The sequence below is a fragment of the Ursus maritimus genome, unplaced genomic scaffold (genome assembly GCF_017311325.1).
Source record: "Ursus maritimus isolate PB19 unplaced genomic scaffold, ASM1731132v1 scaffold_19, whole genome shotgun sequence".
Taxonomy (NCBI): Eukaryota; Metazoa; Chordata; class Mammalia; order Carnivora; family Ursidae; genus Ursus; species Ursus maritimus.
This window is the reverse complement of record NW_024424341.1, coordinates 28,080,135-28,095,182: the sequence shown is the minus strand read 5'-3', so window position 1 is coordinate 28,095,182 and position 15,048 is coordinate 28,080,135. Positions and strand designations below refer to the sequence as shown.

The 15,048-nt window shown below is 39.7% G+C and overlaps 1 protein-coding gene across 2 annotated transcripts in view; it reads left to right on the top strand.

Annotated features, from left to right (window-relative positions):
* The first annotated feature begins 4,422 nt into the window (after positions 1 to 4,422).
* Positions 4,423 to 15,048, top strand: part of LOC103673567 (ATP-dependent RNA helicase DDX19B) — a 45,578-nt gene continuing 34,952 nt past the window's right edge. For both annotated transcript variants that reach the window (XR_005835627.1, XM_008702349.2), the window contains exons 1-5: positions 4,423 to 4,631; positions 10,610 to 10,658; positions 11,496 to 11,549; positions 12,316 to 12,451; positions 12,760 to 12,852. Coding sequence is in view for 1 of the 2 variants with exons in the window: in XM_008702349.2 (XP_008700571.2) it covers positions 4,446 to 4,631; positions 10,610 to 10,658; positions 11,496 to 11,549; positions 12,316 to 12,451; positions 12,760 to 12,852 (518 nt within the window). In the remaining variant the exon portion in view is untranslated. The remainder of the gene's footprint in view (positions 4,632 to 10,609; positions 10,659 to 11,495; positions 11,550 to 12,315; positions 12,452 to 12,759; positions 12,853 to 15,048) is intronic.

Genomic DNA, 15,048 nt, shown 5'->3' with positions numbered 1-15,048 from the left:
TGTTCATTTTAGTTGCAAAATGGTTTGCAGACTAAAGGGATTCTGATTTGTTGTGTCCACGGTTACACTTGTCTTTGTCAGACCTTGGATTTGGTGTGGAAGAAATGACTTGAAGAGGGACAATTGAGTTGGCATCTGGTCCTCGATTTGCCTTTGAAAAATAATAGTAAGTATTTATAAGCGAGGCATTGAATTTCGCATAGATTATTTCATTTAATTTTTAAACTGCGTATGAGGCAGGTCAGCTGGTATCTCTTTTTGTAGATGAAGTAACTGCCTTACCCAAGTTCACACGGAAGAGTAAGTTGAAGAGCTATGATCCAAACCCACTCCTGTTTAACTCCAAAGCCCATACTTTTTTTTTTTTTAATAAGGTCTACATCTAATATGGGGCTTGAACTCAGCTACCCTGAGATTAAGAGTCACATGCTCTACCCACTGAGCCAGCCAGGTCCCCCTAAAGCCCATACTCTTAAACCTAAACCTCTACACTATTACCTGCATCAACACATATATCCAAACACGTGGGTATAAAATTGTGCTGCTAGTCTTAACTGGGTTAAAATATTGTGGAAATATTTTACTTTAATATGTAAAAGTGCATTCTATACATAAGGAGGGTCAAGCTCAAAAGCCAGTTAAACACTTGAATTAACTTCCCATTTCATCCCAACTCATTAATCATTATCCCACCTAACGTTTTTTGAACACGTAGTATGCAGCCAGCACTGATCTAAGCTTTTGATCTTATCTTCACAACAACCTTATAATGAGTTATTAATATTACCTGCTTTTAACAGCTAAGGAAACTGAGGCACCCAGAGGTGAAGACAGAGAAGGGCAAAAACAAGAAAGACAAGTGTTTGTTCTGATCCAAATTAGCCCAAAATAGCATATTTAGCCTAAACAATCTGAGAAATGGGTCAGACTTCTGTGCCACCACAATTAAAATGGAAAGCCAAAATTGTACAAATTATATTTTCAAAATAAAGTAATATTGATTGTAGTCTCAATAACTTTATTATGTTGCTGGAGTTGTCACTATTAAGATAGCACCTTCGCTAATGAAAGAATTAGAGACATATTTACAAAAATTTTTTTTCATTCACCCAATGACTGGGTGAATACACATGAAGAGAAACTGTTGAGGCCCAAATGGCACATTCTTCTAAGCATTCTACTTGAATTATTTGGATGATTACCCAGTTCTCTATATGTTTCTCTTGTAGATAATGTCGACTATATAATAGAAGGAAAGCTATTTTAATGCAACATGCAAATTGTGTATTTTAGGAAAATTCTTATTCTGGGTTAAGCAAAGAGGCTTGCAGGTGAAAGTAAGTGCTATACACGTGGCTTACTCTGAAGCAGAACATCGGTTGAACCTCTTGGGACATGAGGAAGCTAACAAAGCTCAAGATAGTACAACTTAAATATTTAATTTTGGAAATACATAGTCCTAGATTCTAATTCTAATATGATTATCATCTATAAAATGGACTTAGATGGTTCATTTATTTGCTATCAGGTCAAATGGGAGTGGCTGAATAGTTTTCAGACCATAAGTTAAGAAATCACCTGGTATCTTAAAATGCAGATCCTGAATTAGTAGGTCTAGAAGTGAGGCCTGAGATTCTGCGTTCTAATAGGCTTCCATAGGTACCGATATCTATGTTGCTGCTGAGGGAGGAGGATCACACTTGGGGTAGCAAGGGCATAAACTAGGAATGAGCTTCTTCACCTATTTTTTCAGAGATAAAGATTTAAAAGTGACCGATTTGGGGGATGTGTATTCCTCATCTAGTCATTCACCAAATGGGTGTCTATTATGCATTAGTCCCTAAAGGTCAGCATTAAGGAATGCAGACACAACCCTACCCTCATGAAGTTCCCAGTCTAGCGAAGGAGCTGGATATTCAGCAAGAAATGACAAAGTTCAATACACAAAGGACCCCTTGCTGCAGCTTAAGACTCAGCCTGTCCCCCATAGGTACCTGGGCACGCTTGCCCGAGGGTGTGCCGTCCCCTCCGCTGATTGGCCGGACAGGCTTCCAGGCCTCAGCCAATGAGGCTGGGACAGTGAGCGGCCGTTGGCGGAGGTAACCGCCATGCTGAAGGGCGATGGCCGGGGCTGGGGGACGCATCCGAGGCCGCGCCCTGGGGCGCTTTCCGCTAGCTTTGCCCGTGGGCGATGTGAGTATCTCTGAGGTTAAAAACAAGACCCTTCTTTCCACATGGAGGCGTCTTCCTCACCCCCACCCCTGGAGTGGAGAGCCAGGAATAGTAATAATAGCTAATATTTATCAAGCCTTCGCCATAGGCCAGTCGCTATATCACAAAACCTTGTGACTGGTGAATCATTGAATGGTGCAGTGGGTACTTAACCATGACTTCAGAGAATATGGAGGCAGCCAAGGTCATGTGGGAGTAAATCCAGGAAGCTGCATTCCAATACAGCTGCTCTTACAATCTTGATTACTCTCTCCACGCTCCGCTTTGGAAACCAGATTGCTTCTTAGCAGGTGTCTCACGTTGTGCTGGTATCTGGGGGTGGAGACAAGAGACCCTAGCATCCTGATGCTTATTAAGTTTTGGGTTGTTTTGTTTTTTAAACAGAGAAAGCAACACATGGTAAAAAAGCATTTATGGGAAGGATAAGCACCAAATTCAGGAGAGCTGCTGTCTCTTAGGATGGTCATACAGGGGCCTTCAATCAAATTTTAATTGTTTTCTTTCTTAAGCCCTAAGGTGGGAACCTAGATGGTTATCGTATTATTCCCTTTCTTGTCTGAAATACAATTTTAAAAGGAAAAACATGACATGGAAAATTTCAGAGGATGAAGTGTACACAACGAAAGGGAAGTCTTCTCCCACCCCAGATTTCTAGAGCCCCTCGCTAGAAGCAGTTACTGTTAGCAGATTTGTGTGTATCTCATACATTTTCTGTAGTATCTACAAGCACATGGGGGTTTTCTTTTTCACAAGTGGATCCTATTATATACAGTCCTGCACCTTGGATGATTTCTTTTTTAACCTCATTAAACTTAAAAAAAAATCCTTAACCTCCATTAGCCCTGTGATCAATATAATTTTGCTGGCAAAATATTTCCTAGAATTGCTTCTGATATGATGAGATGTAGGTCATGGCTTCCCTGGCTGTGTGTTTGCCTTTTTCGTTTTGCACATCCTCCCCTGTAGGTTTCAAAAAAATCATCACCAAATTAACCCCCTCAGGGGTGCAAAAGAAAAAGAATCATGGCAAATAGAATATTGCCTGGAACTGCTTTACCCTTTCCTGAACATTCTCACTCATACTCTACGGGTAAAAGTCCACATAGAACCCACTACTGCTTGAACTTAATTTACTGAGGTAGAATAGTGGCAAAGAGAGAGAAGCAGGGATTCATTTTTCTCAGCTTGCAGGAAAATGCCCAGCTTCTTTCTAGTGAAGTAACAAGGGGAGAGAACCTTGTTTCCCGTTAAGGGAGAGCGGGTGTCACATTTAATCCTTATTTTACCTCTTCGAAAAGCCCAAGATGTTTTTCATTTTAAAGAATCCTCCCGGGGCGCCTGAGTGGCTCAGTCATTAAGCGTCTGCCTTCCGTTCAGGGTGTGATCCTGGCGTTGTGGGATTGAGCCCCGCATCAGGCTCCTCCACTGGGAGCCTGCTTCTTCCTCTCCCACTCCCCCTGCTTGTGTTCCCTCTCTCACTGGCTGTCTCTCTGTCAAATAAATAAATAAAATCTTAAAAAAATTCTCCCAATCACGCAACTCTTACATGGGAGCACTGGGATTCCACTGGAGTTATCCAGAGATAACTCCATAAGTCATGCCAGATGGGGAAGAATTCCCTGGAATGAACTCATTTGCTCCTTAAGCTGCTTTGATGGCCCTTTTTGCCTCTATCTCCTACCAATCTCTTCATCCCTGGCTCTTGTCAATCCCCACAGTAACTGTGTCCTCCATGCTTTCTCTTGTCGCCGATCCTCCACCTGGAACATATTTCCCTAGCACCTTCCTTGAGTATTTTTGAAGGTGAAATTCCTGTAAGTGCTGTTGCCACATAGTTTGCGGGACAAATTTTTAACCAAGTGGTGTTTGATATGGCTGACTGCCAACCCCTGGGCACTGAAAATGACCAACCTGAAGAGAAAAAGATCTTGTTCCAATACGCATTTTGGTGACTATACTGTATCTGTAATGGTTGTGTGTTTTGATATATTCAATCTGTATGAGCTTCTATGCCGGCGTACTGGGTGGGAATGTGGTTTTGCTTGTGGCTTGGAGAGGCAGTTGGCAGTCAGTGTTTCTGATAAGAAAGCGTGAGCTAAGAAGGGGTCAGGACAGGGGGTCTGAAACGATGAAGCTAGAGCTCGAAGTGGGCAAGGGGCGGCCGGGCGGGCGCAGAGTCTGACGTCACTGCGGCGCGCCGCTTCCGGTCCCCAATGCCTGAGCGAATGACTTCTCCCTCGGTGGGGCTGGAGCTGGGCTTGCTGCGACCCCACGGAGCCCACGATCGCGCCGCCCCAGCCAGCGAGTCTGCCAGCACCAGCGTCTCACCGGCGCCTGGGACCATGGCCACCGACTCGTGGGCCCTGGCGGTGGACGAACAGGAGGCGGCGGCCGAGTCGGTGAGTTGGCTTCAGCCGTAAAAGGGTCAGGGGGTCAGTTTTTGCCGGGGATCATCCCTGGATAGGACACTCGCTACTTTGGTCAGGACCGGTATGGGGTGCGTGTGAGGATGGAGCTTGGACCCTGAGCTGGCTTTATCCATCCGCCTCCTGGGTCACATAAGAACAGGTGAGTGCTCCTATGGATAAAGAGCCCAGACGCCTGTCTTCCTGGAATCAAGACTGATTGTAGAATGCACTCTCTCCACTTGGATTATAATCACCTTTGTGTCATTTCCCACCTCTGGATTCTGAGCTTCCTGGGCTCTGGGACCGTGGCTTACTCATCTTTGTGTACTTCCTTGCTTGCTTACTGATGATGAATGATCGACTCTGTAGGCCGAGTAGTCAGTAAGTAAATCCTCTTCTGATCACCTTACTTTGTTCTGGGCCTCACACACAGTAACCAAGATATGACTTAAAGATGACTATGTAGGGGCGCCTCGGTGGCGCAGTCGTTAAGCGTCTGCCTTCGGCTCAGGGCGTGATCCCAGGGTTCTGAGATCAAGCCCCTCATCAGGCTTCTCGCTAGGAGCCTGCTTATGTTCCCTCTCTCTCGCTGGCTGTCTCTGTCAAATAAATATATAAAATCTTAAAAAAAAATGACTATGTAGAATTAATTCCTTCCACCTAAACACTCAAGTTCCGATAATGCTTTGAACCTACTTCTGCTGGTGCTTATTTCTGTGAATTTTTTGAGAACAAGGACTTTGTCTAATTTTTTATATAACTGATAATAAATTATATGCACATAATTTGATGAGTCAAATAGTTTTAAAAACTGGTTCCACCACCCATCAATTTTTTCCTCCTCAGAGACAACTAATACTTCTCTTAAAGCTAATTTACATCATTGACCTCCTCGTTCTCTAAATAGCATGTTTGCTTTGCTAGTTTTTGAATTTTCAATTTTAGGTATTTACCGATTTTGATTCTTTCCTCCATCTTTTCTCCACCACACATGCACACTTTCCCATTCCCTACCTTTTCATTATATTGTAATTTTAGTTAGATCAGTATTTCATGTTATATTATTTGTAACTTATGAATACTTTTACTTTCCTATAAAACTTTGTTTTTCCTTGGAATTTATAATTGCCTTGCATTTTTGTTTCATGTTTTTTTTACTTACCACCAACTCAACCTCAAACTCTTTGCTAATTGTTTAGTTTATCTCAGGATGTTCAGACACATTAAGTATTAATTTGGAGCACCTGGGTGGCTCAGTCATTTAAACGTCTGACTCTTGATTTCAGCTCAGGTCATGATCTTGGGATGGTGAGATCGATCTCCACATGAGGATGTGCACTCAGTGTGTAGTCTGCTTAAGATTCTATCTTTCCCCCCTGCTTCTCCCCCTGCGCTAAGTAAATAAAATCTTCAGTTAAAAAAAGTATTATATTTCCCCCACATCTTTTAGTCTGCTTCATATTGGACTAGTTCTCCCTTTGCTTAGAGCAGAACTCATTTCAGGAACTGGAGGGGAACAGGGCAGATTCCCCTCACCTTCATTCTGGGGATCCCCTCCTTTCTGGATCCCCTCTCTTCATCTTTATTGATTTGGTGAAACTACCCATCAACTTTCTGAAGGTGTATCAGAAGTTTTTTGTTTGTTTTTAAGATACTATTGCATTCCTGGAAATACCTTATTTTGCCCAATCATTTGGATAGTATTATGGCTGGGTGTAGAGCTGTAGGTTGGAAATTAATTTCCTACCAAATTTTAAAGGCATTGTTTCATTGCCTTTTAGACTTCTTTATTGGTTATTGAGATGTCTGAAACCATTCTGATTCCTGATGTGACCTGTTTTTCCCTTTGTAAGCCTGAAGAATCTTCTGTTTGTTTCCAGTGTACAGAAAATTCATGATAATGAGTCTTGGTATGGGTCTGTTTCTATCCATTTTGCTGGGCACTGGGTGGGTTCTTTCTCTCTCTTTTTCTCTTTCTTTCTTTCTTTCTTTCTTTCTTTCTTTCTCTTAAGATTTTATTTTTAAGTAAACTCTACACCCAGTGTGGGGCTCAAACTCACGACCCCAAGATCAAGATTTGCATGCTCTTCCGACTGAGCCAGCCAGGTGCCCCTGGGTGGGTCCTTTCAATCTGGAAAATTCTCGTCCTTAAGTTATGAGAAATTTTCCTAAAAAATTTCATTGTTGATATTTCCCCCTTTGTTTTTTCTTTGCCCTCTTTCAAGAATTCTTACTAGTTGACTGTTGGATCTCTTAGACTGGCCGTTTTTAATTCAAGTTTATTGAGGTATAATTTACATATAGTAAAACTCACCCTTGTTCTGTGAATTTTGACAAAGGCATTCAATTGTGTAGCCACCACCACAATCAAGATACGGAACATTTCCACCACCTCCAAAAGTTCCCTCCAACTTTTGCTGTCACTCCCTTCTTCCCACCCTTCTCTGGCAACTGCTGATTTGTTTTCTGTTTCTTTAGATTTGCCTATTCTGGATATTTCATATAAGTTGAATCATACAATATGTGGTCTGTTGTGTCTGGCTGCTTTCACGTAGCATGTTTTCAAAGTTTGTCCATGTTGCAGTAAGTGTCATTCCTTTCTATCCAAATAATATTCCATTGTCTAGATAGATCACGTTTATCCATTCATCAGTGTCCATTGATGAGCATTTGGATTGTTTCTACTTTTTGGTTATTATGAATAGTGTTGCTAGGATTATTCATGTACAAGTTTCTGTGTGGACATTTTCAAATCTCTTGTGTATACACACCTAGAAGTGGCATTGTTAGATTATATAATAACTCTATGTTTAACTTTTGAGGAACTGTCAGACTTTTCCAAAGTGGATGCACCATTGTATCATCCTTAAAATGATTATTTTCTATGAGATTGGTATTATCTATGACAGGCACCATTGTGCAGAGGTTAAAACCTTAGCCTTTATAGCCAGACAGTCTAGGATTTGTATTCTAAGTCCATCATTTCCTAGTTATATGACTTTGGGCAAATTGCTTAATCTTTCTGTGCCTCGGCTTCCACATCTGTAAAATGGAGATAATCATAATACCTACCTCATTGAGTTATGGACATGCCTGTTTTAAGTGCTATGTAAGTAATAGCAATTGTTGTTATTATCTATAAATCACAGTTCCTTTGCAGGAATCTTTTATTTTTTTAAAACTTTTTAAAAAGCTCTTATTTATTTTGGAGAGAGCGAGAGGGGCGGGGGGAGAGGGAGAAGCAGGGCTCCCGCTGAGCAGGGACTCAGACCCAGGATCCTGGGATCATGACCTGAGTGGAGGGCAGATGCTTAACCAACTGAGCCACTCAGGGACCCCTGTAGGAATCTTTTAAATTACTTGTCCATATTGTATGGATTAGATAGTGGAACCTGGATAAGTTTTGTGAATCTACTTAACCATGCACAGGTAAATTAGATCACAATATTCCAAAACTGAGCAGATGAGTAAAGATGCCTCTGTTACCCTCTGCCTTATGGAACTCCCGCTGAGGACATTGTGTGACATAGGTGACGGTGTTGTGTGTAGTGCAAGGTTACTGTATTTTAAATATTCATTAAGCTTCATTCCTTATTTATTTTAGATAAGAAAATACTAGATTCTATTTATATTTATTTTCTCATCCCCCAGTGGCTCCTCTCTTTGTTCCCCCCTGTTCTGTTGGGAGATTTCTTTTTAGAGGAGGGCAAACAGATAAGAAAACTGAGGAGTATGACTCTACTCTGTGCCCTCTATTTCACCATTTTGCCAAAGATAATCCCTATTCTGTATAGTTCACTTACCACTAAATCTTTTGTCTCAAGAATCCTTTCTTAAGTAGCTTTTGAATAAAATTCAGTGTTTAACTGTAGAGTTTGCAATTATTTTAACATATCTTAAAAACTAAAATATTAAAGGCCTTGAAAATGTGGGTATTACAAAGTGGATGTTTTTGCTTTTGTGCCTTTTGGTTAATTTCAAAATGGTTTCTGATGAAGTTGCAAGAGAAACTTGTTTCTCCTTTTTGGTCTAAGTAAATAGAGCAAAAGAAGGTATCTAACTGTACTTTCAATATAAGTTTACTTTCAAGATAAGTTTCAGCGTTCAGTTCCCTGACACTGCACTGGGTAATACAGACTTCGCTGTCTCTGCTTTACAGGCTTTGAGGTCCTTACAGCCAAGTGAGGGCTGAGTTTGTTTTTAGATTCCGCTGGAAACGCTTCAGAATCCTGATACATTGTAATCAAAACATCTCTTGGTTTCACTTACATTGTTGCTACCAACTTTACTACATATTGCATATTAGTTACTTTAACTGTTACTTTATTTACCCTGTTAACTTCAGTTTGAACAGAATGGTTTGCCCTTTTTATCACTGAGTATTAAAATGTTTTACAGTAATAGATGTTTGTAACTCATTTATACTTCATTAACTCATTTATACCTCCATCCTGTCGTTTGTTTTAGCTAGCATTTATCACCCTAGGAGTACTCTTAACTTTACTGTTTAAATATTGCCAGAAGGTCAGGGAGTCTGTCTGTATGTTTGTCTGTCTCTCTGCCCCCAGCCCCACGATGTCTCTCCCTCTCCCTCTCAATAGACCTAAACTACACTTAAACAGGATTTGTTGGTAGGATGTGGAGAAGTTTTAGAGAAGACTAAAATATATTGAACCCCTGCTGGATATCATGCACTGCGCTGGTTGCTTCATATTCATTGTCTGTTAGTGTGTTTGCTACCATGTGGAATTAATGAAGGATTTTTACTGCTTTATGAGGATTTCCTTTTTTTGCCAGTTTCCTTTCTTGCCAGTCTCTCCAGTGTGTTCCCCCTACTTCTTCCTCCCCTAACACCGAAGCAGAGACACCAGAAACTCCTTTGTCAGTACACAGAAGTGCGGTTCCTCCATCCCAACTAACCACCCATTAAAACAAACATTTGTTTCATTCCTCTCTTGCCTTTCTCCTTTCCTGGACTTAGAGGAAAGACAGAATGAACCTCAAAAACATAAAGAACCAGTGTAGGTGGTGCTTTAAGAAGTAGCCATTTTCATTCTTACCCTTCCGTAGATGGAGTCCTGAGCCCCTGATATTACCTGCTTTGTGCTAGATCCAAAGATCAATTAAAAATAAAAATATTCTTGTCTTCAAGGTATTTTCTTTTTCCCCTAGCTTTTGAGGTATAACTGACAAATAAAAGGGTATTTTCATTCTAATAGAGGAGGTAAGTCCCGCCAGGATATGCCTAATTCACTGTTCACAAATCAAAGTCTTAATAATTCTTTCTTGGAAATGTCTCTTTGCTCTGTCCCTTCCTTTGTATTCCGACTTCAGAACGCTAGGTATTTTGATTACACAGTGTGCCACGATGCCCCAGGCTGTTCTCAGTTTAAAATCCTAGACTTCCATCACAAGGCAAAAAACAAGGCAACCTGAAATGCGGGTGCATGTCAGCATGTTGTGGTCCTGTAGCTCAAACATAGCATGCAACGTAACGGATTCCTAGCCCCAGATGCTTTACACGCTTTGTGCTGCAGCCCTCCCCCCCACCCCAACCCCCCACACACCTCGATGTCTCTGGCTGAAGTGTGACTGTATTTTCCAGTATCTTTTAAATTTCCTCTTGTTTGAAATATGAGAGAATGACAAATGGTATTCTACTGAGAGCGTCTTTGTAATCAGGCATTAAGCAAACTCATAGATTACAATTTTCTCTAGGGACTGTAATTAGGAAGTGTGGATTTTGAGTCATTTGTGTAACCAGTTTTTTTCTACTGCTATGTTTATGGGAAATTTTGTTTATTCTCACTCAAATATTTAGTCGACAAAAGGAGCCCCGCAGAACTTAATGAATAGGTCTTGAGAATGGCTCATTTCTCCCCAGCTTCACTGGGGAGACTCTGTTGATTCAAAATCTTTTAAGTGATTTTCCTGACACTTTCCCTCCTCCCCCCATATTCTCCATTTAGTTGAGCAACTTGCATCTTAAGGAAGAGAAAATCAAACCAGATGCCAATGGTGAGTAAAAGCTAGTTTGAAAACAAATGTGATTTCCTTTAGTATTTCTACTTTGACATAGTAACTGTCTGGGAAAAAAATATTATATATGTACCAAGCAGGGGACTGGCAGATACTGGCAGTGATTTGATTTGGGAACTAAACTGGATTGTTTTGTTTTGTATTGTGCTTCAAATAAGCATGAGGATGTCTAATTGACTTACATATTATCAAATTTATTGCTGACCATGAGAATATACAATAGCCAAAGTATGAGCAACCTGAGAATTAACCTACTGTCATTCTGAAATCCTATCTATTCAAAATCCAAGATTTCCATTAAATTTTTGTTGATGTACATAATATTATGGGGGGGAGAGTAACATTTACCTCATCCCAAATTCATTTACAGTCTTTTTCTGTAATTTTTTCATACCTACAATGTTGTTTGAATATACATCTCTATTAAACAACAATTTACATACATAGAATCTTAATGGCATTATAGTGTTCATATACTGATGAAGTATGTATGAGCATCAAGGTGGTTTGTGGTCATTGCCTGCTATGATCATCTTCCTACAACATTTCAGAAATATTGATGCTATGAGGGAAAGTCCCGTTAGTATTTGATGTACCATGAGAGGATGCAGAATAGGAAAGAACTGAAATATAAGCAAAATTGTTTCATACCTTTGTTTAAGAACAATAAAATGCTTTTATCTGTGGCTTGGTTTCCTCATTTATTTTTCTGCTCCCCAGGCCTTTACATTTCTAGTGTCTCATAGAATTTGAATTGTCTCAGCTGTTGGGTATGGGATGTGATATTGAATGACGGCCATTTTGTGTCTGATAAAGGTGCTGTTGTCAAGACCAATGCTAATGCAGAGAAGGCAGATGAAGAAGAGAAAGGTAACAGCCTAGAGCTATATCCATGAGGTTTTACAGTCCTGAGAGAATAGATTGTTACATGGCTTCATTTTTATACCCAACTTGGCTTGACTTTAATGGGAGTCATAGTGCTAATAAACACTGAACATAGTTGTTGGTGAAGGAATTCTCACTGTTTACATTTTAGAGAAATTTTACTTTGAACAACTGATGGACTTCAGCAGCAGCAGGAAATGTGCCCTGAATGATCTTTTACATGGCATTATAAAAGAAATTTTAAGTTGCATCCCCATTGTCTACTAAAGTTAATGCTATTTGGACATATTAAACATGGATAACAACATACAAACAGCTTTTTGATATCAAGATACAAACTTTGCTAATTTCTGGGGTTTTTTTTCCCATTGTTGTGATGTGTTAGCCAAACTAATAATTTTCAGTTTTCTATTGAGCACAAATTGGGGAGTAAATACTTAGGTTTACAAAGGAAGAATAGATAACCTCTGGAAAGGAGGGTTTGGAATAGAGTCCTGGAGAGGAGTATGAGGCCCAAATGCATGATATCAGTATCAAAACCTTTCTCTTTAATAAAGCAATTTTAATTCTATTTATAAATCAAAACTATGGTATATCTTGAATTAGAAGTCCTAGCATAAATACATGTTAGTGCTTAAAATGCCAATGACAAGTGAATTCAGAGGTCGTGGTGGATTTCATGGTATATTAAAATTCTTTGCTCTCAAAAAAAATTTTTTTTAATAAAATTCTATGCTCTCTTTCCTGACAGAGGACAGAGCTGCCCAGTCCTTACTCAACAAGCTGATCAGAAGCAACCTTGTGGATAACACAAACCAGGTGGAAGTCCTGCAGCGGGACCCAAACTCCCCGCTCTACTCAGTGAAGTCCTTTGAGGAGCTTCGGCTGTGAGTGTTTTACTTTCTGACTCTCCCCTTTGTGTTAGATAGAGACCCTAGGCCTATAAATACATATATATATTTATCACAGCAGAACATTTTTTAGCTAACACAAGTTTAATAAAAAAATTTAGCTGCTTTGGGCTATTAATAAAATTTCCAGGTAATGTGAATTGTGCTAAGTACACAATTCATGCATTTTTAGTTGTAAATAAACTGTATGTAACAACAGTAAGAAAGAGAAAAAAAGTTCCTCAGATATTTGGCTTCTTTTCTCAACAAGAGACTGTGACTTTCATCTTTAACTGTTTTTCTAGGAAACCACAGCTTCTCCAGGGAGTCTATGCCATGGGCTTCAACCGTCCATCCAAGATACAAGAGAATGCACTACCTTTGATGCTTGCTGAGCCGTATGTGTCCTGATACAACTCTATCCCATTTTTAATTTTCTATTTTTTAAAACTCCTATTATTTTAAAAAACTATACTAGCAATACATGCTTATTTTAGAAAAGTTAGAGAACAAAAAAAGAAAAATTGTAATCTTCCCCCACCCACTATACTAATATTTAGAGACTTCTACTAGACTTTTTTTTTCATAAAGTCACATACTTATACCTTTTTTTTTTTAATATTTATTTATTTGTCAGAGGGAGAGAGTGAGAGCACGAGCAGGGGAAGCAATAGGCAGAGGGAGAAGCAGGCTCCCTGCCGAGCAAGGAGCCCGCTGCGGGATCCAATCCCAGGAACCTGGGACCATGATCTCAGCTGAAGGCAGAGGCTTAACTGACTGAGCCACCCAGGCACCCCTTTATACCTTTTTAAGAAAAATGGAAACATATAAAATCTTAAATGCTTTTTAAAAATTAAATTAGATAATCATCTTTCTATGTTGATAAATAAACATTTATCATTCATATATACCATGCTTTCGTTAGATGGATATATAAAATTTATTGTGTCAAATATAGTCCGCGAAAATCAAACAGGGTTCTGGGAGACCAGAAGAGGGTAATTACTAAGGTTGTTTTGTACTGCAGTGCTTTTCATACTTTCACAGGCGCAAGTCTCCTAGGAATTTATTAAAACACAGAATCTCATTTCAGTCCAACTGAGGTTCACCATTTCTAAGAAGCTTCTAAGTGATGCTGATGCTGCTAGTTTCAGACCACATTTTGAGCAAGATTCAAGAGCATGTGGAACTTTTTATAAAAATTGATCCCTACATTATATATTATGTAAAGTTGTACTATATATAATCCTAAATCCTGAAACTCCTTTGATACAGTCTAAAAATAGATATTTTAGGTCTGTATTTTCTTGAAGTTTTCTTTGTTCTGTGTCATAATAATGACTTTTTTCATGATGAATGATGTCTCTTTAGCTTAACACTTTGAGCATCTATGAAAGCATTAAGATCTATAAATACGAATGACCAATGGGAAACAAATGAATATTCCATTTATGCACCTCTAAGTATGTTCAATTTTTAAATCATCAATGTTAAAAGAGACCTGAGAGATTATCTAGTACCTTTCTTCATTAACAAATATGTATTAGTGCAGGTATATAACAGATACTATTCTAGGCACTTGGTTAACATTAGTAAACAAAGCAGACCAAAATTCCTGCCTATAAGGAGCTTAGTCTGGAGTATAGATCATTTATTTTTATTAAAAATAAATAAAATATATAGTACACAGTGTGTTAGATAATAAGTTGTAAATGTAATCAATGCCACTGAATTGTACACTTAAAAGCTGTTTTTAAAAAAGGTGGTAAGTACTGGGGCGCCTGGGTATCCCAGTGGGTTAAACATCTGCCTTTGGCATGGGTCATCATCCCGGGGTCCTGGGATCGAGCCCCGCACTGGGCTTCCTGCTCAGCGGGGGAGTCTTCTGCTCCCTTTCCCTCTGCCTGCTGACTCCCTGCTTGTGCTCTCTCTCTCTCTGTGTGAAATGAATAAATAAAATCTTAAAAAAAAAAGTGATAAATACTAATGAGAAAAATAGAGAATAAGAGAGACCAGGAATACCAAGGAAACAGACTGCAATTTTCCCCCAGCATTATATTATGAAAATTGTCAAAAAACCAAGTTGATTTTTTTTTTTTTTTTTTTTTTTTGAGAGAGAGACAGAGAGTGGTGGGGAGGGGCAGAGGGAGAGAGAGAATCTTAAGCAGGCTCCATATCCAGCACAGAGCCCCACACAGGGCTAGATCTCACGACCCTGACGTCATGACCTGAGCCGAAATTAAGAGCTGGACACTTAACTGAGCCATCTGGGTGCCCCAAAGTTGAAAGGATTTTGTAGTTAACACCCATATGCCCACCATCTAAATGCTATCACTAGCATTTTACAGTATTTTATCACATATCTATTCACTAATACATCATTTTTTAAGGCATTTCAAAGTAGGCTGCAATTTTAATCAAGTGCTTAGGGTAGGATCTCATCAAGTAGGTGATGTGTGAGCACAGCCATGGAGAGGAGAGAGTTGACATGTCATTTGGTGACAGTTATCCCAGGAGAGTACAGCCAGTACAGAAACCCTGGGACAGGGTCATGGCTGGCATGCTTTTAGGGCAGCACCAAGGCCTTTGTGGTA